This window comes from Phaethon lepturus, unplaced genomic scaffold, assembly GCF_000687285.1.
Source record: "Phaethon lepturus isolate BGI_N335 unplaced genomic scaffold, ASM68728v1 scaffold12159, whole genome shotgun sequence".
In the NCBI taxonomy this organism is placed as follows: domain Eukaryota; kingdom Metazoa; phylum Chordata; class Aves; order Phaethontiformes; family Phaethontidae; genus Phaethon; species Phaethon lepturus.
The window spans coordinates 31461-54716 of NW_010565582.1; the positions used below are offsets into that span (position 1 = coordinate 31461).

The following is a 23256-nucleotide window of genomic DNA, read 5'->3' on the forward strand; positions in this document are numbered from 1 at the left end:
ATTTGGGAATTCTGGGGGGGACACCCCAGATAAATTCTCATTAGCTGCCAATAAATTGACACAGTAGCAAGGGGGCCACGCTTCTGATTTCCCCATGCCTTTCTCCGTTTAGCTAGACTTTTGCATTACAGCAACGCGACGCAAACAGCGCGCTCCAAACCTTTGCGCTGCGGGCAGTTGACGTCAGCTTACCTTTGGTTGTGTTAAGAGTTCTTCTAAAGCCTGCCCGAATGTGCAGCGCTCATCAGCACGCCTGGAAAGGGTCTCTCTCCTTGCGCCGGGCTTCCCTGGCTTTTCAACAAGCCATTGGAGCTCCCAAATAGACGGCATCTACAAGATGAAGCATGAATTAAAGAGGCATCAGATAGGACATACTCATTTATTTCAGGGATTCATCTTAAAAACATTTAACAAAATCCCCCAGCAGATTGTGAAGCAGTTTCTTTTTCAAAGCAAATGCTACTCTTCATCTTTGTCCTCCATCTCTCCATCCCCAAATTTTTACATTTTCGACAAAAATGTTAAATGCTGTTTCTACCTACACGTTCCAACTGCCCATTTCTGTATGCTGTCACCTGTCCAGCTCTCCGTTTCTACATTCATTTACTGCATAGGGGATTTCTTTGTTTTTTAAACCATCTGGACCAGAAGCTTGAATAAATTACAAGTGTTCACCAGGGCTGTTAATCAGATCCTTGACACAAAAACATTATCTGTCAAGTCCAGAAATAAACCTGCCCTGAATTCTCAGAGGCGGCCAGGGACCGTGGGACTTGCTGTGTGCATGGGAAAAAGTAAACCCAGCTAAAGGTGTGCCAAGGCGGTACAACCACTGGACTCCGGACACGTCCGGGCGGCACCTGTGTGTTGGCTGTCGGCTGGCCCCCCATGGCAGTGTCCTGCAGCCAGTAGCCGGTGTCAGTTTGTCTGGCACCAGCCAGGTGATTCACAAGAGCCAAACGCAGGGAGAGATTCACCCCTTCGTTGTCTTAAATATCATCTATGAGCAAATTACAGGGAGCACATTGCAGTAAAAAAGAACAGCATCACCAAAGCTTCTTGGATTTTTCAGAAAAGCAAATCGGCACCACTACACAAATAAATTACATGTTTCCAAGTCTGTTATTTTGTTTCAGCTCACACAAGCCAAGACATTTTCGTTGGTTTGTCATTCCTGCAAGGTCTAGTTTTTCGATTTTTGCCTTTTGAGGTGGCTTAGCTGGACTGGATGTTACCCATTGCCTTTTAGCTTAGCTGCCTTCTGGCTGGGTCAGCGCAGGATCCTGCTTCCTTCTCGGATCCAAGGGAAACAACCCTCTGTCTTTATTTGCAGTTATCCTTACGTGAGGCAGATAGCAGAGCCTCCTTCACTCACTTAATTTCCTTGGGGGTAGGAAGAAAGATGATTAAACAAGGATAAGGAGAATCACCACCTACAAACCCTCTACTTCTTTCTGTGCTCGTGATGCCCAGAACTGTACAGAGGAAGGAAGCGAGCCATGGAGGGAGAGTCCTAAAAGGATTCAAGTATCTACAGAAGTCTGGGAAACTCTGGCCTATACCTTTGTCTTGTGTGAGACGGCTACTTGCATGAAACTTAGGCTTTGCAGGATTTTTCAAAATGAGTTTACTGTTAAATATAGCACCTAGATTTCACAGAGGGCTGGTTATTATTAATATCCCATCTATTTGACCTAGATTCGGTAAACTGAAAAGTGCCACATTTAAATTTAACTTCTAAAGTAAAAATAATTAAATTGAAAAATCAATTACTGGGCAATTTCACATTCAGTTCATTTAAGGTCAGATTGTTGCTGTCTCAGAGAACATAAGTTATACTAGTTTAAGTTTTCTTAATGGACAAAGTTCAGAAGTGATGTGACGTAAGGCGTAGTTGCACACTGGCTAATGAGTCTAAATCATCATATAACATACATACTGAGAGGTACATACCCATCTACATCCTCTTTGATGCGCTTATTAGTTGGACACAAGAAGACAAGGGACGAGAATTGCCACCAGGGGTTCTGGGTGGTTCAAAACGTCACAGCTGTAGTGGACAAGGACCTGCCTGCACAGGCAGGCACTCAAGGCCAGGACTTGGCAGATGGATCACAGGTTGCTTCCCCAGGGTATTTCTGCTGCTAGGCAGGAGGTGCCATGTTAGATGTGATCCACTCTGGGTGACTGACCTTTGCGATGCAGGTGGTACCATTTCAACTGTTCTGCACCTTTCTAGTGTGCTGGCTCTAGAGAAAACCCTAATCCAGGGCGGAACCCAACTTGTTCAGCTTGCTTCAAATTTTAGTCCTTTTCAGTCATCAACTCTATGAGTTATGTTTTGAATTTCTGTAAAAAATCTATAATAATCCAGTTAGAGAGGATCTTTGGTCTTACATCTAATTGGTTCCCCAGCTGGAGTTGCTTTAGGCTTGCATCAATTTTTTTCAAACTGTAATAATTTAATTTAGTTCAGAACATTTTCAACAGAATTTCTTAGTATTATGAAATATAAAGGTTTTGCAACTGCATCATGGTGTATACACCTTCATTATTCAGATATCTTAGCTCAGTATAGTTTGGATCCAGGTTAAGATATATAATTCCAGATTTAAGGATTTGCTCTTTGGTTCTTGAGCTTTTTTTTTTTTTTCTCTCTCTCTTTCTAGTTTATGGGCTCTGACTAATTAAGTATAAAAGTATTTGCCTATAAAAATGGATCACTAGTATTTTTATTATAGCATGATAAATGTTGATTAATGTTAAGCTTTTAATGTGTCTTTACAAGAAGTAAGATTTCATTGTATGCTATATTTTTAAACCATCTTGTTAGGTTTTGTGGCAAAAATATTTATTGGCTTCTAACAGTAAACTCTGAAGTAATCTAATTACTTTAGGAAAGTAATTTGGAAAGTACTTTAGAAAAGTAGCTTTCTCTTTTAATGATATATTTCTGATTAATCTGTGTTTTTAGGGAAGTATAGGGGAGTAGTAGGGAAGTATTGGTACAGCTGGCTCTTCTAATAAAGTCATTCTTTGAAGGTGAAGCATATGTGACATACGTTAAACAGGAACTTGGTAGACCATTTTACAGACATGCAGTACTTCTGCAACTTAAAGCTGTAATTCTAAAAAGAAAAAAGAAAGCTATTTGCAAGTTTAACTGCACTCATCTTAAAATAACATCAGCAGGCCATAAGAAACTCTCTCTGCATTACTTTCTTTACTCTGAGACACAGTGTAAATCAAATGTAATGTGCTATTCGTCCCTACTGCTGACTCTACTGATAGCCAAGAGAGTTACACTTTCATGCCTAAAGTTTTGCATTTCAAGGCAGCATGAAGCATCAGTAAGCATCACAGATTGTTAGTCTTTATCTGCACACCAAGTCAGAGTTTCTAATACAAAGATCCATGTTTTTCTTTTCAGCAGGCATGCCTGTGGGAGGAGCACAGCTGCTGAGAAAGCTGCAGTGGGGTTGACTCGATGGAGGTTCCTGCAAGGATTCTACTCAACAAAGACTTAATGCATTTTAGGGGTGCAGTTCTTTCCTGTTTCCTCCTTTGCTGGGTTAGTGGATGCATGTTGTTGCTGGCTGGAGAAACTGTTGGCTCAGCAGAGTGACAGGTGTGATCTTGGCCTCTCTGCACATTCAACAATGTAAGTTCAAGAATCTCAATCAGTTTGGAGACAAAGAAAAGGAAATTCCTTAGATGAAACTCCTTTATGAAGAAGTTCCGTTACACTTTTGTCCACCATATTTTTCCGCCAACGGGAAAGCAAACAAAGGAGGACAGAGGCCACACAGAACATGGAACTGCACTGTGTACCTCCATCCCTAGGCTTCTTGTAGCAGCTCAGACTGTATCTCCAAGTGCAGACATTGTGCAGATCAATAAAAGTATGAGAGGAATCTTTGAAAATACAATTAATTACAAATTCAAGTTGTATGTAATTAAATAGCTTGAAGAGTTCTTCTAACTTAGCTGTATCTTGAGAATATTAAAGATTATTTTCAGTACAGTAAAGTAAATTTTAAAAAAAGGAAAACCAACAAGCATGATCAAAGTGAAGTTCTCAGGCAACAGTAAATAATCATTTTTTTCCCTTTTCTTTCTTCTTTAAAAAAAAATCAATCTGAAAGCTTCTTAGGAGACTGAACTATTTCTATTATAAACCTACATTCAGATGTTCCAGGTGTGACAAGCTCTACTGAGCTTTTCTTGGAGTTCATTGTTGTCCTCCCGGTATGAAGACTCTGCGGGAACTTCAGAAATACTTGGCATTACCTCTCAATTCCTTTACAATGCCTACAGAGCAATTTCATTGGAGGTACATATATAGCCTCCGTGCTTTCAATCAGTGCCAAGAAGACATGCATTTCTGCTGGGGAGTCGTGGTGTTAATTTTTGGCTTCATTATCATCTAAAGAGAGTCTGGTCAGAGTCTGCTTATTCCAAGATTTAACTCTGAAAATACAGAGTTCCAGTGCAGCAGAAGCATTTTGTTTGTTTCATTTTAATGCTGCTAGAAATAAGAAGAGTCTTCCCAGCAAATAGGGGGGAAAAAATGCTGCCACCAGTAGTACACGCAGACCAAATATCATGCCTTCTTAACAGTACATGGAAATAAGAAACTTAGACTGGTTTACTGTTGTGAGATGTGTCAGACATACAAATAACTCTGACAACTGGCTTTTTCTCTTTACACCACCTGTACACACTTCCTGGAGATCAGCTTGTGAATGGCTCCAGATCTTCTCCCACGACAAGGCAGCCCCGTCCGCAGGCTGGCTGCAGAGTCACAGGCTGCAGGACAAGTGCCAGAGACCACCGAGACCAAGCACTCAAGATCTCCAAAAGTTATTGCCAGGACACTAGGCTGCTGGAAGAGAAAAGTGTCACCCTTTCCTCCTTGCCGTTGTCAGGCAAAGACAAGGCCTGTGGTGCGATGCCCATTTTACTTTCTTAGCTCTTCCTTTTAATAATAGATAATGGGTGAGAGGCTAATTTCCCGTCAGGACAGGGGCCTGGCAGCCTGTTTCACAGATTGCATTAATTCAGCCCTGGCAGAACTGGCCATGTTTTCCCCTTTTCAAAGAATCACTAGCTATTTTTAAGGTCCTGGTGTTTCTTTTCACCGGTAGACAATATTAAAAAACCCTCCCTTTGTCTCAGCTGCTTGTGAAAGAGACACTTGCAGAATTTAAAACTTTCTTATTTTAAATGAAACTAGAAAGCAAGTGGGTGATCTGCTGAAATGCATCATTGTGTGAACTGCTTGTTGGAAGCATGCGGCCAAGCTTTGAGAAAAGGTGGGAACAATCACTGCTATCAGCCTTCCAAATACCAAGCAAAATATGTTTGATGATTTTCATCTTCTCTATCTGTCGTGATGAGAAAAGACAATTCCTTTGACAATGTGGTGAAATACATTCCTAAAATGAAAGAGGATGATTGTAATTTTTTGATTCATATCTTCTTAAAAGAAACCTTATTTGCTATCTGGCGTCCATTTCTATTGACCTTATTCTCTGAAAACCTCTATGTGTATTTTGGAAAAATCAGGTACTGTAAGATGTGATCAAGGCAGGAATAGATTTTCCACATGGGATGTTTTAAAGGATGTCTGGTCATGTCAATAAAGTCTTGGGAGGATTACTGTTTGTAAAGCAGATATGCTGTATGTAAATTCTGTGTTGTTACCACTTCAGTGTTATTCCTCTTTGATACATTGAAGGTTATGTGCAGTTACCCCATTCAAACATCGTCCTCAGTCCACTTGGTATTTGTATTAGCAGTGGAAGACAGCATCCAAACAACATCATGCAGTTTAAGTCTCATGAACAGGTTTCAAATTAGACTAAGAACGTGAGGCAATAAAGCAAAGGTATTTTTTCTTTATACCCATACTAATATGTCAAGAAGTCAACATTTTGTCGGTGATATCAAGTTCTCTATTGCTGCCTCCTGAGGAACAACATGCAATAGCATTTTGTGTTTCTTCCTTAAGCCAAGGTCAAACAATGCCAATGAATCAGGATGAGAGATACCCTTTCTCTCCGATGCCAAGAAGAAAATTTCTTTGTGTGCTCACCAAGATTTTTACTGAAATATTGGAAATATCTGACAAGTTCTGATAGTCTTAAAGTTCTACCTTCATTATCAATATTCTGCATTATTACAGAGATATGGTGTTGAATGTCTATTTTAGAGTAAACACATGCAATGAGCATATGAATAGAAAGAAATAACCATCACCATCCAAGTTATTTAATTGCTTTCTGATAACTCCTTGACTTGGAACATTTGCCAGCTCTGGAGATGTTGACAGTAAATGTGCCTTGTGGAAAATGTATAGGACTTCTGAACTCACTGCACATCGGAGCTTTTTCAAATCACAGAATAAAATTTGGCAGTTAAAATTGTAGCCCTAGGAAAAAAACAAAGCTGAAAAAAAATTTAAGGCTTTTAGTGTGCAAATAGACTTTGTAGGTGGTCAAGCCACGGTGCGCAGAAAGAGAGATGCTAGTAGAATGGGTTGAAGTGGCCAGGTGAAGTTCCTAGCACTGAGTGGAGTCTTCTCCTCGATGGCCCACTTCATAAGATCTGTCAAGCAGCTTTTTGTTTTAAGTCTTTAGTTGTATATTCTTTAAGTGACAATGCAGAAGTGTATTTCAAATCACAGCTGAATTCTTGCTCACTCACAATGTAAACCAAAAACTGACAGTCTGAAAACACAGCTTTGTAAACATGTTTTCCTCCTTAAATGCCCAAGTGCATTCTACCTCCTCATAGCTCACAAACCATCCTGGTGCAGGGAGGTCTCCCTCTCTTCTTGCAGCCCACTCTCGCTGCCTCCTCTCTGTGCTGGTGGAGAGTCATCCTAGCACATGTCAAGTAGTTGCTACAGGATGCAAATTTAAATATAAAATATCTAAAATTTGCATTAATTCTCTTTAAAAATAGGTGTAAATAATGGCAGGCAGCACATGTAAGGAGTTCAGTATTTTCAGGCAGAGGATAAAACTGTGTAATGCTTTCTTTTCCCGTAACAGGGACTGCAGAGCAGGCCAGCTCCGGCAATTTAGAAGGCACGAGAACATTCCCAGCATTCAATCCCAGAGGGGGAACAGCAAATCATAACTTTTAAAATTAACTTTTGCATTTGAAAATGTGGACGTAATTCTTACCACCCTCTACATTTGAACGGTTCCGGTGCCTTTGCTACCACTAACCAGTATCTCCTGCACTGGATCATTTACAGCGAGCAACCGATGAAGCTGATTTATGAGCCTGGTGCCAGATCTGGCACCACAAAGGGCTCAGGGGGTAGAAGGCATCCGTGCTTCCATGTCCCCCCATCCCTCATGTATTCCCAAGATGGGTAGCAGAGAAGGAGGGGAATATGACTGGAGTCTGTTTAGCATCAGCAAAGAGCTGGAGTCTGGGATTTATGGTTCGTAGCTGTCACAGGTGAAAAGCATTCACTAACGAATTCCAAACTGCTGTCAGAGAGACATTGTGTTCCTGTTGCCATCTCCCTTTTCTTGGAGGCGGAGTAATTCAGCAGCAAACGCTCACCTGTGAAAGTCACAGGTAAATCTCATACTGACGGTTTTTCTAAGTGAACTCTGATTGCCTCTCCACTGGGGGAGGGAGGCAGGAAGCCGGGGTGCAGGAAACACATCTCTGCCCCAGGGAAGAAGCGAGGCATCAACTCAAGGATTAACTTTTCAAGATATGGAGGAGGATTACTGTACCCCCCTGGACTCAGGGGCAGATATACAACAGGAGGCAGATTTCTTGTCCCTCTGATGCATGTCAGATACTTAGCAGGAAAGGAAATTAAAACCCAGCACACATTATAAGGCATGCCTGTGCCTCCCTGTACTGTGGCTACGATGCAAACAGCACTGTTTGGTGGGGTGGGTGGGTGGACTGTGTTCAGAGTAGGAGCACACCTGTATGTGATGCCACCAGGAGACGAGAAAAAGCAAGAATGGAGCCAGTGCATTTGGTCTTGTACAAACCAAACCCCCACTATTTCCTTTGCCCTGCCTGGCAACGGGTAGGCTCGCACTATTCGACCGTGAGAGCTTCGGAGCAGCTCTGGTGAAGTCAGGCAGTAAAGAGCCATTTTTCATTCAGCCTTTGCAGAAAATGTTAGAGAACATTTTAAAATTTGAATTGCATGTGAAAACCTGATTTGGCACAGTTGAATGTGAAAATTAGCTTTGAATGAAGCTACCACCTGCCTTCCTGAAGAGATAATATATTCCAAAAAGGAAGTGTTTGCAGGCATCACTGACCCTCTAAGGCAAGCATCAGATCTGCCAGAAAATGTCCTTAGCACAGTCAAGGCTGACAGAGCTTAGACAGATAAAATGAGAAGGGTCATGGTTATGTTGTCCCCTATTCTTAGGCGTTGTTGTGTGCTGAAAACTGACATCACAAAAACTCCTGCCAGTTTTACTCTGCCTGCAGGTATTGTGGTGGTGGTTCTTTCCTCTGGGAGGGGTGGGAGGTGGGGTTCTGCTGCTGTGAGCGAGCTGTAGGGAAGATGCTGAAGGTGGACTGTTTGGTGACTTTAGGGAGCTGCTTTCAAGTTCAAGGGCAGAATGGAAAAATCTCACCAGCACTTGCTGGAAGACGAAGACAGACTTCACTCAGGAGATGGAGGAGGGAGCTGACATCTTGACAGGCTATGAGATATGATACTTAAGAGGCTGATAGAGGGCTGGAGAAAGAAGCGGCATGGTTTGATGTGGTCAAGGAAGGAGCTAGAGAGAGGATCAAAGAGTCAGATGATATAATAAGGAGGCAAGGCAGGACAATGCTGCAATAGGTTCAGCCATGGGATGGCGAGAGCTTGGCTGGCAGAAATCAGTCCTTGAACAGCGGGAAAAAAACTCCTTCTTACAGCTGGAGGAGAGGAAGTGTCCAAATGGAAAAGTAACTTGGGTGGATGGATCTGGAGAGAAGGCTTAACCAAAAATTATAGCTTTTTATGAGTAATTGACCTCATGAAGGAAACACAAAATCCTGGGCAAATGAAATGGAAATTACCCTTGCTGGACAAGAGCCGTGTTTGGGTCTGGAGTGCTGCAGAGGGTGCTCATTGCCTGAAGTATCTTGAAAGCCATGGCTCAGATCGAATACTCTGACAGCATCAGCTGGCTGCTGTGTATGTTGGGCATTTAAATCTGCTGAAGTTACATCATATATCTAAAGTGTAAAACTTTGAAAAGCATCCTTGAGTGCTGTGGCTGGTCCCAGCCTAGGAAAATAGCTTATAGTAGCCAACACCTCCTAACGGGCGTGTTCTTCCAGTACCACTACAGTCAAATGCTTTTATGCAAGACTGACCTAAACATGCTGGTCCCTTTTCTGATGCAACCTGCTTCACAGGGCTAGACGTGGCCATCCTGGCACTTATGCTGCCTGCTGGCCAGCAGGTCAAGGGAGGTGATTCTGCCCCTCTACTCCCCTCTGGTGAGACCCCACCCAGAGTCCTGCATCCAGCTCTGGAGCCCTCAGTGCAGGAAAGACATGTCCCTGTCCAGAGGAGGGACAGAAAAATGATCAGAGGGATGGAACACCTTTCCTGTGAGAACAGGCTGAGAGAGTTGAGGTTGTTCAGCCTGGAGAAGAGAAGGCTCCGGGGACACCTTATTGCAGCCTTCCAGTACTCAAAGGGGGCTTAGAAGAAAGATGGGAACAAACTCTTTAGGAGGGCCTGTAGCAATAGCACAAGGGGTAATGGTCTTAAACTAAAAGAGGGTAGATTTAGACTAGATATAAGGAAGAAATTTTTTTACAGTGACGGTGGTGGAACACTGGCACAGGTTGCCCAGAGAGGTGGTAGATGCCCCATCCCTGGAAACATTCAAGGTCAGGTTAGACGGGGCTCTGAGGAACCTTATCGAGTTGAAGATGTCCCTGCTCACTGCAGGGGTGTTGGACTAGATGAGCTTTAAAGGTCCCTTTCAACCCAAACTATTCCATGATTCTATCATTTTGTGGTTGTGAGCCTGGCTATGCCTGTTCCTCTCCTCAGTCCATCTGATGGAGAAGGCATCCCTTTCCTCCAGGATGCTTTTGGTCCTCTGTGCAAGAGGAAGTAGTCTGTTTCTAAGTGGTTCCTGAACTAACAACCCACTGCAGACGCCTACACCTACCCCATCTTGTGTAAAGGGACTGACCTGATTCTGTCCCTTCACGCAACACGTTAAAATGTTTTATGCTGATGGAATATGTTTTACTACTTTTTCTTCAGTTCCACCTAAGTGCTTAACATCCCTTTCCCTTTCCATCTCACGGAATTTAGAGAAATAGTGGAGGCACTCAAATACTTTCTAAGAGTCAGTGAAAAACTGTTGCTGTGTATGAACTCAGCCTTTCAGTTTTCTTCCATTTGCATTTGGCTTGCATTGTAAAATCACAGTATTTTCCCTACCTTTATTTCAGGGCGGAGAAAGGGGTCATTTTTGTCTGTACATTTGTGTAGATCTGAATTTGTTTTCAGAGAGAAAATATTTGTGTAATGGATTTATGTCTAACAGCTCATCTATGTTCTATGGATTTTGCTGGCTGGTTCTCCTGACACAGAAATCTGTCTCCACCTTACTCAACCCTGCTTCTGAGATAGCAGGTGCCCTTTTTTCAGTCAGCACCTTACCTGCATAAACCAGTGGGTGTTCATCAGATTCAGCCACCAGCAGCCTTACTGTCTCTTGCACAGAGTATTTTTTTTTCCTATGATAATCCACCCTCTTTACTATATTTTTTATATATATATATCCTCTTTACTTTATAATCCACCCTACTTTACTATATGGCCAACGTTACCCTTAAAGAGTCCATAATACTTTTCAAAAAAATACGACCAATTTTTGCATTGATCTTACCTTTAAAGTCTGATAGGGTGCAGAAGAAATATGCAATTCAAAATCCAAACCGTCCATTGCCCCAAAACACACGTACCCAGAGACAAATGCAGAAGAGGTGTCAGCCGTGGTTCTTGATGCACTAATAGAAGCTGCTTGGCTGTGAACACAGGGCTTGAACAAGATTGGCGAGAAGATTTTCAGCCACTGAATTGGTTAAATGCTTTCAGATAATCTAAACAAATAACTTTGTGAAAACGTGTTTGTTTTAGCAAAACTCACCAAGGCCCGAAACACACCACATTGCAATTACTGCAAAGTCCTTTTTTTTGGCCTGAAGAATACAGCCTCAGCCCCTTCAAAACCCAGTCACAATACTGCGGTACAAATCATTTCCCCGCCCTGCCACTTTGACTCTCTCACCTTTCCAGGTACATCCTCCTTTGAGTTCCCCTTCTTTGGCCTACAGGTAAGATGCTTGTCTTCATTTTTTTTCAGGTTTTCGCAGCAGGTGCCCACCATATTGTGAATGATCAGTCAGTACTTAGTGCTGCAAAGTTTCCTTCAGCTTCTAATTGCCCTGTAACACGACGATTACTCTGATTTTTCAGCAGAAGAACTTCTTATCTTTTGGAATTATTGACTCATTTAAGATGGCAGGGTCTTCTGGAGGTCACCTAGTCCAGCCTCCTGCTCAGAGCAATCGGAGTTGGATCAGGTTGCTCATCTGGCTGCATATAAGGGTAGAAACTGCAACGACCTTCCTGGGCAGCCAGCTCCAAGGCTTACCCGCTTTTAATGTGAAACCTTTTTTTTTCTTATGTGCAGCCAGAATGTTCTTTCCTGCAGCTTCTGGCTGTCTCCTCTCATCATCTCGCTGGGCTTCTCTGAGAAATGTCCGTCTCTCTTCCCTGTGACCACCGATCAGACACTTGAGGCCTTCTCCGGGCTCAACAAACCCACCTCACTTCCCTGAACACATCGTGCTCGTTTCCTAGCCACCCTTGTGGCCTTCTCCCAGACTTCCTCCAATTTGCCAAAATCTCTCTCGTATAGGAGGCCCCGGACTGGACACGTCACTCCAGGCACTCAAACGTGCCGGCGAGGAGTTTTACCGCGTGGCTTACGCTGCTGGCCATGGTTTCGCTGCAGCAGCACGGCGCTCAGACGAGCTCCGCTGCCACAAGGGCGCACTGCAGGCTTGTGTCCAATTCGTCCACCACAAAATTTGGGCGTCCCCCACCCCACCCGGGTTCTTTCCTGCAAAACTGCTTTCTGGGGAGCGGGCCCGGTCTGCAGTATGGCTCAGGGGTGGCTCCTTCCCAGATGCAGGACCTGGCCTTTGTCTGAACCCCATGAGGCTCCTGCCAAGCCACGTTTCCAGCCCGTGGCGGTCCCTCCAGACAGCAGCCCGGCCCTCCAGCATACCGCCTGCACAAGCAGCCCCCCATTTGGTATTGGAACCTGCACACTTGCCAGGTGCCCTCCATCGCGCTGTACGGGTCGCTGGTGAGCACGCTGGGTGTCGCTGACCCCTGAGGAACAGCGCTCGACTGGCCGTTGCGGGCTGCAAACAGCTGCCCAACGCTTGGAGCTTGGTGGCCCAGCCACTCCTACGGCCACCCGGTAGCCACCCACCCCGTCCGTGCTGCCCCCATCTGCGGGCAGAGATTCTACAAGAGATGGTGTCGTACCCGAGTAGTAACGACGCCTTGCTGAAGTCAACCTAAGGGCACCCGCTGCTCCCCCGTGTCTGCACAGACAGGCATCTCATCACAGGAAGTGCTCAGGCACCATCTTGCCGTTTGAAAACCCATGTTGGCCAGTCCCAGTCACCTACTTGTTTTCAAGCACCCGGGTCTTCTTCCGTGCCATTTTTGAAGACAGGCATAAAATTGTCCTTTTTCCAGCTGCTGGGGACCTCCCTCAGTTGCAGGCTTTCAAAGGCCGCAGGCTCAGTTCGGCCTCCTCCACTTCTGGTGCTTGGCAGGAGTTAGCTCTTGGCATTCGGCACCTAGCACAGAACTCTAGCAATAGAAATAAATATGAATAGGAAACTAAACCAAACAGAAACATTTCTAAATCAGTGTTATTTAATCCAAAAACATTATAATATCTAAGAATTCTAGATACTAAAAAAAAATACATATATATAGTTTTACCTGAAATGCTGGTCATTCCAATAAATATTTGAGATGTTTAGGTTGTCACTTGAAACAAGAATGTTTAAAAAAAAGGGTTAAAAACATATGCTAGCCATAGTAAGAAAATCATCATGACCACTGTGACTAGGAGGTGACAGCTGTGGAGATTTACTGTCCAACCAAGAATGAATAAATAGTACAGTACCTCACTTATTCAAGGTGACATGTTCAAAAGATATACAGTGAGGCTCACTGGATTATTGTCAGATACATAAAGATAGTGAAATACTTCCTGCAGAGCTTCAGACAACCGTGCTATCTTTTTTTTCAGAAAAATATGTGACAAATTCTTTTGCAAACTTTTCTGAGCGTAAAAATTATAGTCCAAGATCACAGAGTAAGGGAGCAAAATAAGGTAATGTATTTTTTAATTAAATAATCTCTTTTTTGCAGGAAACCTTTATTAATTTATAGTAGATGGACTCCAATTGCCAGTGTAACGTTATCACAGGAGTTCAAGTGGCAACGTGTGTGCTAGCTTCTGTCGTCTTCCTTCTGCTATCTGACCAAAACCAGAGGGAAAGATTTTATCATTTTGACCTGCAGCAACGAGGAGCGCACATACTAATACCCTGCGGTGGTCACAGAAGATAGATACACTTTATATTATTTTTCTTAAAATTATCTCTCTGTATAGACTACTGGGCCACGTCCTCTGTTTGATACCCTTTATGGAAAACCTTTGCAGTACAGGGACCATGATCCAGCCACGCGCACCAGCAGAAAGTTCCCCTTGATGTGTCTCTGTCCGATCTGGATCCTTTTTCTCCCGCCACAGAAAGATGGCAGTGCCAGGGGACAACCCCTGACCAACACAGTCTCCCTGACAACTTCTCATACAGGAACAACCTGCAGCTCAAGAGTGCGGTGAGCAGACCTAGCACAATAGACATACAAGAGGATGTGACGCTGTTACGTTAGCCTTACTACCTCAGCGGTTTGCACATTCAGTATATTCAAAATGGTAACTGCAGTGCAAATATTAGATGTCAGTACTAATTCTTTGTTATAACAAACCCATGAACTTCATAGCCAATTGTCTGTAATGATATTACACCTCAGGAGAAAACATCCTAACATATCAAAAAAGCAGCTGATAGCCTTTGTACAAGTATGATACAAATTTTTCTTCTCATGTAGAGCTTGTTGCTAAAGCATGAGATCCCGGCAGGCATAATGAGATAGTTTGACATTTGTCATGTAATTGTCATCTCAAATGCTCAGTCCTGCATGTCATAGACAAAGCTTTGGTGGCAAGCGGAGTAACAGTACACAAAATGTAAGTTAACCCGGCAAAGAGTACAAAGGGCGTTGAACAGGAGTCTTCCTTAGCTTACACTCACAGTCTTCTACCTCCTTGTGTTTCACAGGTTAAGTAATTCCTCTCATTGCTGGATGACATGATACATGCTTTCACTCTTAGCGACCTAAATATTCCTCCAGTGTAGGATGCTCTTTGAAACAACCAGCTGTCAAACAAATCTACACACCCCTGGCCTGTACTCTCCTTAGTACAGGTTGTCTGTGTTTTACATGGGAACATTTTTAATTGCAGAAACTTGTAATTGCTTTAGATTTCTCATCACCAACAGTACGTTACAAAAAGCAGGTACAACAGCGGTTTATTACATACAGCCGTTGTGTCCTGAACAACCAATTAAAATACAACAGATCCGTAAACCTGTCTCACGCTGGAGAGAAACAGGTTCCTCGTGCACCCGACTCGGCTGAAGGCAGGCGAGCAGCTCAACCTGACTCCTTACGAGCACGAGTTGCAGAACCAGAGACAAGGAGAGGCACACGGCAGAGGGCCCGCCTGTACTGCCCCGTAATTCTCACAGGCCGCAGGATCAATACAACTGTACCTGCTTCCCCGAGGATGCTAAAAGCCCCGACTCCCTTACCTTTGGAGGTGATTCTCCAGAGAATTATCCTCTCACAACACAGTCGACTGCTCCACTGAATAGTGGAAAACAGGCAGAATTACACTTTTAGAAAATGCTCTCTAATATCTAGCAACTATGAAGTATATGTTGGTCTGTAAATTCTGTATTATTGAAGTTCCTGAAATTTTTATTCCTTGGCCATGGTGGCTTTGTAATGGCCCTGTTGGCTTTGCACTAACCCTAACAGCCTTATAGTTGAGTCTTTTTGCTCTTGTATTTATTCTTCACTTCGTAGCAACAAAGAAAAGATTTTCACAGAACAGATCAAGATTTTCAGCAAAGATTATTTCAAAGCTTCCCCAAACACCTGCCCTCAAAAGCCTGCTGCGTGAAGCAGCTGTCTACCTTGCCCATGCTTCAGAGCAAGTCCTGGCTCCAAAGCGAGCTGCTTTCAGTCTCGGGTATGCCCAGGCTGGTTTTAAAGTTAATCCTTAATCTCCATCAGAGATGGCATAACCATGTTGTAGCATTTTGGTGGTGCAATAAGAAAACCATAATCACCCACCTGACTCTACTGCTTCTTCCTTTGAATCTCCGACGTAGCGAATGTTTAGTCTTACTGCAAAACAGCCCCAGTAAAGGCTGTAACAGGATGTAGCAAGGAAAAGATGTTAAAACACAAGGGAAGTAAACACAAGTTCTGTAATTATACTTTATTCCAACTCTAATGCTTTGCCTGCTCCTGAAGACTCCTTTAACTAACTTTGCTTGTTCCAGGCTGTTTTTCCTGTAGCAATTAATAAACACAAGAAGCATGTATATATTTCTTATTATTTTATTGAAAAGGTACATTTAAAAAAATACACAGACATTTGACTATTATGGATTGCAGATAAAGATGCTCTAAAAGTTAATTCTGTTTCTTTTTCCTGTCTTCCACCTGTTGTCCCCACTATCACATAATGACTTCAGTCTGAGTACTGCATATTGACATCACCTTTATAAAAGGGTTGGGGAGGTAAGAAGATAGGTGGGGCATTACTGCAATATATTCAGTAAACAGAGAATGCGGTCAATTATAAATATTTTATGTTCTGTACATTATTGCATCAGGGAGCCACAATGTTATGCAGCATCGTTACAAAGGAAACTAGTTAGAAGTGAAGAAGAAAATTATATTTACGTACAAATACATAGATCCATTGTCTTCTTGAACAACGCATGTGAGCTGTGGTAATGTGCAAATGAAAAGCTTTTTTTCTCTTTAAACATTGCTTAGCAACATCAGTGAGGAAACAAGAAAAATAAGTTAAATGAAAGTAACAAACAAGTAGTAATCCTAACTACATCTTATATGGCTTTCTATTTTTAATTTCTCTAAATAAAGTGTGACACAAAAGAAATAATTAAAAGCTTCAGCGCTGCATTGCTTTCAAACATTTGCACAGAAACTAAAAATATTAAAATCAGACATGTGATACATCTTTAGTACTACACAAGATACACCAGTACTGGGGCCTAGGACAGTACACAGTCCCTGTCAACAAGAGCACACTGAAGAAAAAAAAAAAGGATGCAATTAATTTTTGAGATGTTATCCACAATCAAGCATTTGGTTCATCTACGTTTTTTCCACATTAGATTATAACCCATTGGCTTTCAGAGAAGTATTTACATAAGTGTGAGTGAGGAAGACCCTAGTTTTCAAGTCTGTCAGGAATATTTTACGTTCCTTGATTCCAAGGTGCATCATACACATAGCAAAAAAAAAAACCAAAACCAACCATGGATCTTTAATGGTATAAATTTTATGAGCAATTAAGTTTCTAGTAAATCACTCTATCTGCATTAAAAAGAGAGAGAGAGAGAGAGAGAGAGAGAGAGAGAGAGAGTTGTCTAGACTCCAAAATGCAGTACCATCAATGATGAATTTTATGCTGTGTTTTGTTGAGGTGTCATGCTGGATGGCATTTCGAAAGAGAAAGACATTTAAAAATCTTGACCCCTTTCCTGCTTTTCTTCTACCCTTTCCACTGGCCATAGCTACCTCTTTTTTACATCAATAAATTAGTATGGCGCAAAAAGTATGGAGGCGGGTGTTGCCCGGATGGGACCGTGGCCCGGCCGGAGGAGAGCTGGTGGTATTGCAGGCGCCTGGAACAAGGAGGCAGAGGGACGGGGAGGAAGGGACAGAGCCGATGATACAGCTGCGGCCGCAGCAAGGGGAGATGAAAGGAAAGCAGGTGCCAGTGGCTTAATCATGTCCTTCTGGAATGCGAGTTTTGCCTGGAAGAAAACACACAAAAACCCCACTATAAATACAGTTCTCTCCATGCCCTCTTTTACATGAGGGAGAAAATGAACCCTGACAAAGGGCACGCCATGGTTTCTCACAGAAGCTTCATGTCAGCTGCTTAGAAATTTTACCCACATTGTCTTCTTACTCCCAAGGCAACTAAAGCAACCAAATCATATATTTAAAGATACATAAATCTCCTGAGTGTAGGGGCACACTGACATTTAGAAGGAAGCATAATTTGCAAGTGAGCAACATTAAATTATGTAAATCATAACTGTGCAGGAAATAAAAAAAAAAACCACCCCATGATTAAGACTTCAATGTCAAGAGTCAAATTTTCCACTTGCAAAAATGAATTGTAGAAAAGTACAGTGGTCAAGATGGAAACTAGTAGTTCCTAGTAGACTAGGCAACTAGTCCAATCAGCTTTTTACCTGCCAATGCAGATAATCTACAATCATCGCTAGCGCTTGTGGTAAAAAAGCTAATCAGAAATATACACACTACAGTCTCACGGAAAATGGTTTGCATCACAATGACACGTTTTTGGGGGCAAGGATCCTTCCTTTATTAGTGGAGGTCTCTCCTTATGCAACAGATTACAAAATGATCTTCGCTGCATTACACAAGTGAAGAAGATTAGTGTGTGCAGAACCTATTGAATAGGGAAACTTGGAGAAAGCCTGTAGCATTTTCATTTGCCTCTATGCAATTACAAAGACACATTAATATTTCAGCTTTTAAAGGCTTTTCACACGCCTACTCTTGCGCACAGACATTTGCATCTCTCTCTTTCCAGCCTATAAATTGTTTTTGTGCCATAGGTGGCATGCACTTTTCCCTAATGAAGAAAATACAGACTGAGTCAGGAGCAAACATACAAACAGTCTGTGTTGTGCTAGAGCCAGGCTGAACTCCGGCTGCTGCCGACGGGCAGAACCAGCTCGGGGAACTCCTGGAAATGCAGGTGGGTGGGAAAAGGGAATGGCTGGGGGCACAAAGGCAGGAGAGGTGTTGTGATAGCCGGTGACAGACACAGCCTGAGCATGCGGATAGGCAATCAATTCTACTAAACACCTGATAACTCTTTTGCACCTACATAATACATCCACACAGCACTTTGTTTTGCTGTATGCAGAGAAGGAGCATTAGTATTTTTATATCTTAACATCTTATGTCTTCTTCCCTGACTGCATCTGTCACAACTGAGTTATCTCAGGTGCCCAGAAAGACAGGGGATATACATCGCTGCCTTCAAGGAGAAACGCACTAGCCCAGCAGAGCCAACACCTTTCCACGGGGCACACGGCTCATTATTCCCCATCCCACTGATTATTCCCTTCTTCCTAGCGGTAAATAACGCTCGCGGTGCTGTCTGCGTGCCTTTGACTGGGCAGACAGAATACATAACTATCTTCAAATCTGATCCTCATGCAGACTCAGCCTGCAGGGGAAGAAACACTGCGGAAGCGTCAGGTCTGTCACGTTCCTGTCTCTGTGTGGTGGGAGTCCCCAGGGTCACAAATTCACATAGACAGTGATGAGAAATAAAAATACTTACTGCTAAAATACTTGGGCTGCGCTGCAGTTTGTTGTAAGGACTATATTTAGGTTTCATAGGCTTTCCTGCAACTCTGTCCTTATGCCTTCGGCTGGAAATGTGCTGAAATAAATATCCTCACATTTAATTAGCTGTTTAAACATTTCTCAGTTTTGAGTTTGAAATTGATTTATCAGCAGGATATGCCAAAGCCCCTGTTTGTAAGATAAAGTAGGTTCTTTAGAGAGAGCAAAGATGAGTTTTGCTAAATTAAACGTAACAATTTGGAGCACATCAAATGGAGAATCAGGAACTAATCGAATACAGCTAACTGTGATCTGAGACAGGCTCTGCAAATTATTGATATTTTGATTACTCTTTCTTTTTTCCACTTGAGGAGCTTTGAACCAGGCAGAGCTGTAATCACTAGGTCATAGGGATATTCAGAAGTAGGAGGCAAATTTCAGTCTCAGTGATGCTGTTCAGTTGTATAAATAATTCAGTATTAGCTGAAGGAAGAACCTGTACCCAGGGATATGTCTATACCATGCAACTTAATGCTATCTTAGAGATAACTGAAATAACAGGGTTATTAACAGGGAACGAGGGGACACATCCACATGGCACAGCACCATCCAGTTAGAGGTTCACATTTGGGTATCAGAAACACCGTGTTTGTGTTGGCACAGCTCTGAATCCAGGGCTGATGGGCTCGGACAGAGCGGAGCTGCATGTTAACACAGCTACACTGTTAAGGATAACATGCTCTACACAATTCAGAAGTATCTGTAGTATCACCCTCCTGCTGATTGTCCTAAACCAATAGATTCAAGTCACATTCTCCTTCTCACATGGTATTAAAAAGTATCCCAACAGATTGAAACAGCACCAAAAGAGGAATTATGGGAACCTCTTATGTTATTCATTGATACTGACATGTTGTCCACCTCTGCTTTATGGCTCTCAAGCTCATTTTTTTCCCAGCTGAAACAATTAGGTGAACTTGACCTATGCAGAACTACTTAGAAATAGTTATACTAACCTCACTTTTTGCCAAAACACCTTCACACGGACCTATATTCCACCTACAATATTGCAATGAAACTAAAAACAACAAAGGAGCCCCAGATACGTGCAAGCTACCTGTTTAAGTTGAATTTCTGAATTAACATGGACATCACAGATTTCACAATGAAACGTCTTGTTCTGCAGTCCTGAGCCTTTACTGCCATTCTGCACCTTCAGCCGGGATCCAGGTCTAGGGTAAGACTTGATGGGACCGGCACCGTTCCGAGCCTCGACCATGGTCTTGTGCTTGGAGCCTAATGCACAAGGAGGCACAGGTGAGTTAATGATCAGCAACATACAACCATGCCCGTTAGCCTTGGGACTTTTTGTAACACATTTATCTTCAAGAGAGAATCGTTAAAGTCACCACAGATCGGGACTAATGATGACTCTGGTCTTGGTCAGTGTAGTTCCCACTTCCTCCATCTAAAGCAAAGCCAGACAATGGAAGAAGGGGTTGTACAAAAAGGGAACAACGGGCATGCTGGGCCACTGCCTCTGTGTTCGGGGCAGCGTGTGGCTGTATGGCCAAGGTGTTTCTTGCTTATTCTTCTGCCAAAATCCATACAGCTGGTGAATGACGGAAAAGGGCATTAGCCAAGAGTGGGAGAGGAACCACAGCAATCACTCAAAACCTGCCTAAGGAACAGTAATACTTCAATAAGTATCCTCTGATTCAGAAGAAATGGCTGCTTGGCCATTTCAAGAATGGATTACAGCTGTAAAACCAGCTCGATTTGTTAACAAGCTTTACATCACCAGCACATCACAGAGCAGCCAGAGAACATTAGGGACTGCTGCCTGTGGCCTTTTAAAGGGAGCATATTTAATCTGCAATAATCAAAAGATTCTAGGACATCTAGGAAATCAGAGGAGCCTACCCTAAAATTATCACAAATATCAAGTAACAAAAATTACGGTAAGTCGTACCAGCAAAAAAACAGACACCAGAGGCAGTGAAATGAAATATGAAAGAGACAGTGAACTGACTTTTTAGAAACCTTAGTGTTACAGAAACCACTATGATCTTACTACGCTCCTCACTATGGAGGTATGATGGAATCTGATTAGGTAACATCAACGGTAGGGATTTTGTCAACTAAAAGCCTACAGACTACATGAAGGACAGTTCAAAAAAATTCAGAGAGCACTTTAATAAAATATCAAACACTACACATGAAATTGTCATTAACAGAAACGTTTTTGTAACTTGCCATTGCTATGTTTTCACTAAAAGATTCTTCAGTGAAGTGTGGCTACCACAGTGTCAGAAAACCAGCGTGTTACACTGAATTTTAAAATAACAAACACAACTGACTTGCACTGTACACATACTCACCTGTATTGTGGGCTTCTAGTTGTGACAGGGAATTCACAGCCACTTTGCATAATGAACAGTAAAGTAGTTTTTTGGCTTTTTCCTCTTCTGACTCAGAAACTGTGTTAGGAGCTCCATTTGTGCTCTTGGAGGATGAGGCAGGTGTTACAGGTGCCACTGCTGCCACTCCAGGTTTGGGAAGAAAAGGACCCACTTCTGGACTGGACCGCTGACTTGCACTATTGGGTTTTGCTTTCCCTTTGTCTTCTAAAAGAAGTAAAATATGTATGTCATAATATGCTGCGCTCAAACTCATACAGTAACAGTCCTGTGGCGTTAGTGCACCTAACGCAACAGGGGCCTCATTCATCTCGTTTTACGCAGGACAGCAGCATCCTTGAAATTTTGTTAAAATCCTACCATGAAATGTGTGTAATTTCACAGGCAAAAGGGGTGATCTTCCTCTTTTTAAGCTTACCAGTGAATACCAAAGACTTCAACAAATTCATGCCAGCTGTTGTTGCTGTCGTGCTGCAGGTTTAGCCAGCTGAAAGGAGCCCAAGAAAGCCCAAAGGCAGCCAGGGTTAAAGACTGGAGAGCACTCAGAAACACGCGAGGCTTTGCACTGGGGATTACAAAAATATTTCTGAAAAGCAATATATTCGCGTTTGGAATGGCTGAAGTTTCGCAGAGTCACTGAGAGAATGCTGAAAGGCTCCAGCACCATCTTGACATATGATATCCCTCATTTCAGTTAGAGGAGTCGATTATGGTACTACACTACACACATGAACACAGCTGCTAGCATTTTCAGGTTTTTTCCAAGAACAATTGCCCATATCTGGAGATCAGATGGCTCCGATGTGCATTCAGTGCATTCCTGTATCACTTCACAAGCACAAGTTAATCATCTGTGCTCCTGTGAGACAGGTAAGCGCGTATGACTTCATTTTACAGATGGCAATTGCAAGGAGAGAGATTAAATGTCCCAAGTGCCTACAGAGAAACTTCGTGCCAGAGGCAGTATTCAGATGCTCCTTGCCTACATGCTATCTACAAGAGCTCGTTGCATTTTAACCTGTTCAACTGCAGGTCTTGTGAGCACAAGCCATACCTGTTGCCGGCAGTAAAAGAAGCTCACCTGTAACGAACACAGGATGGGAGGAGGTCAGTACAGCGGTGCTGGTACGAGCAACCCCGACAAAATGGATATAAGTGACCTGTTGTCACTCTGAACAGCAGCGATCGAACTTTATCGTCTAAGCAAGCACAACATCTACATAACGGCAACCTCTTAAAAATTACTTGTGTCCTGTTTGATAACTATGGCGTTGTTTTAAACAGTGTTGAACTGATTTGAAAAACGAGGTTCTATTTTGAGCGCTTGGTTATTTTTAAACATGGGCCCTTACACTTTATATTTACAGCTACCAGACTCTGTCTTAACATCACTCTGTGTATCAGGCCAATGTCGTGCTACCAAGAATTCTGAAAACAGGATTGTATGTACCCCCTACAACGAACACTTGGGAGTGTGTATGAACTACGAACAGGCATCCTGAAACTAAAACCCACAGCTGTTGGCATATTTCCCAGAAGCGCTTTGCAGTACATCAATTTTAGATGGTTAAAAACCAGGAGAAAAAAAAATTCTAATAAAAGAATTATTATTTATTAAAATAGCGATAGAAATACTTTGAAATTGCATGATATGAACTGCATTAAGCACTGAAAATTATCAAGTACAATGACGACTGTTAGGACCAAATTAATGATAAAACTAGATTCTGAAGGTATTTTGATTGATAAAGCATGACAAAAGAAAATGATGTTAAATTATAGTTTGTAGACTATTCAATTTTAATGTCTCTATAATAATAAGTCACATCTGCAAAAATCTAGAACACATTACATGACTTGTGAGTCTTCATAAAATACAGAGTTTTAATAAACAGCATTTGCTAACATTCTAAATTAAAGAGTTTTCAATATGGAAGGTTCTCAGAGGCACTAACGTCTGCAAAGGAAACACGCGGAACCGCGTCCCTTTGA

General features: G+C 42.5%; 1 protein-coding gene across 1 annotated transcript; it reads right to left on the bottom strand.

Moving 5' to 3' along the window:
* Positions 1–17046: 17046 nt before the first annotated feature.
* Positions 17047–21574, bottom strand: ZNF385B (zinc finger protein 385B). The gene is made up of 4 exons (XM_010295228.1): positions 21226–21574; positions 19962–20140; positions 18840–18941; positions 17047–17265 (listed from the first exon to the last, which is right to left on the bottom strand). The coding sequence occupies exons 1-4, from the start codon at positions 21572–21574 to the stop codon at positions 17047–17049; spliced, it is 849 nt and encodes a 282-aa protein (XP_010293530.1).
* Positions 21575–23256: the final 1682 nt, after the last annotated feature.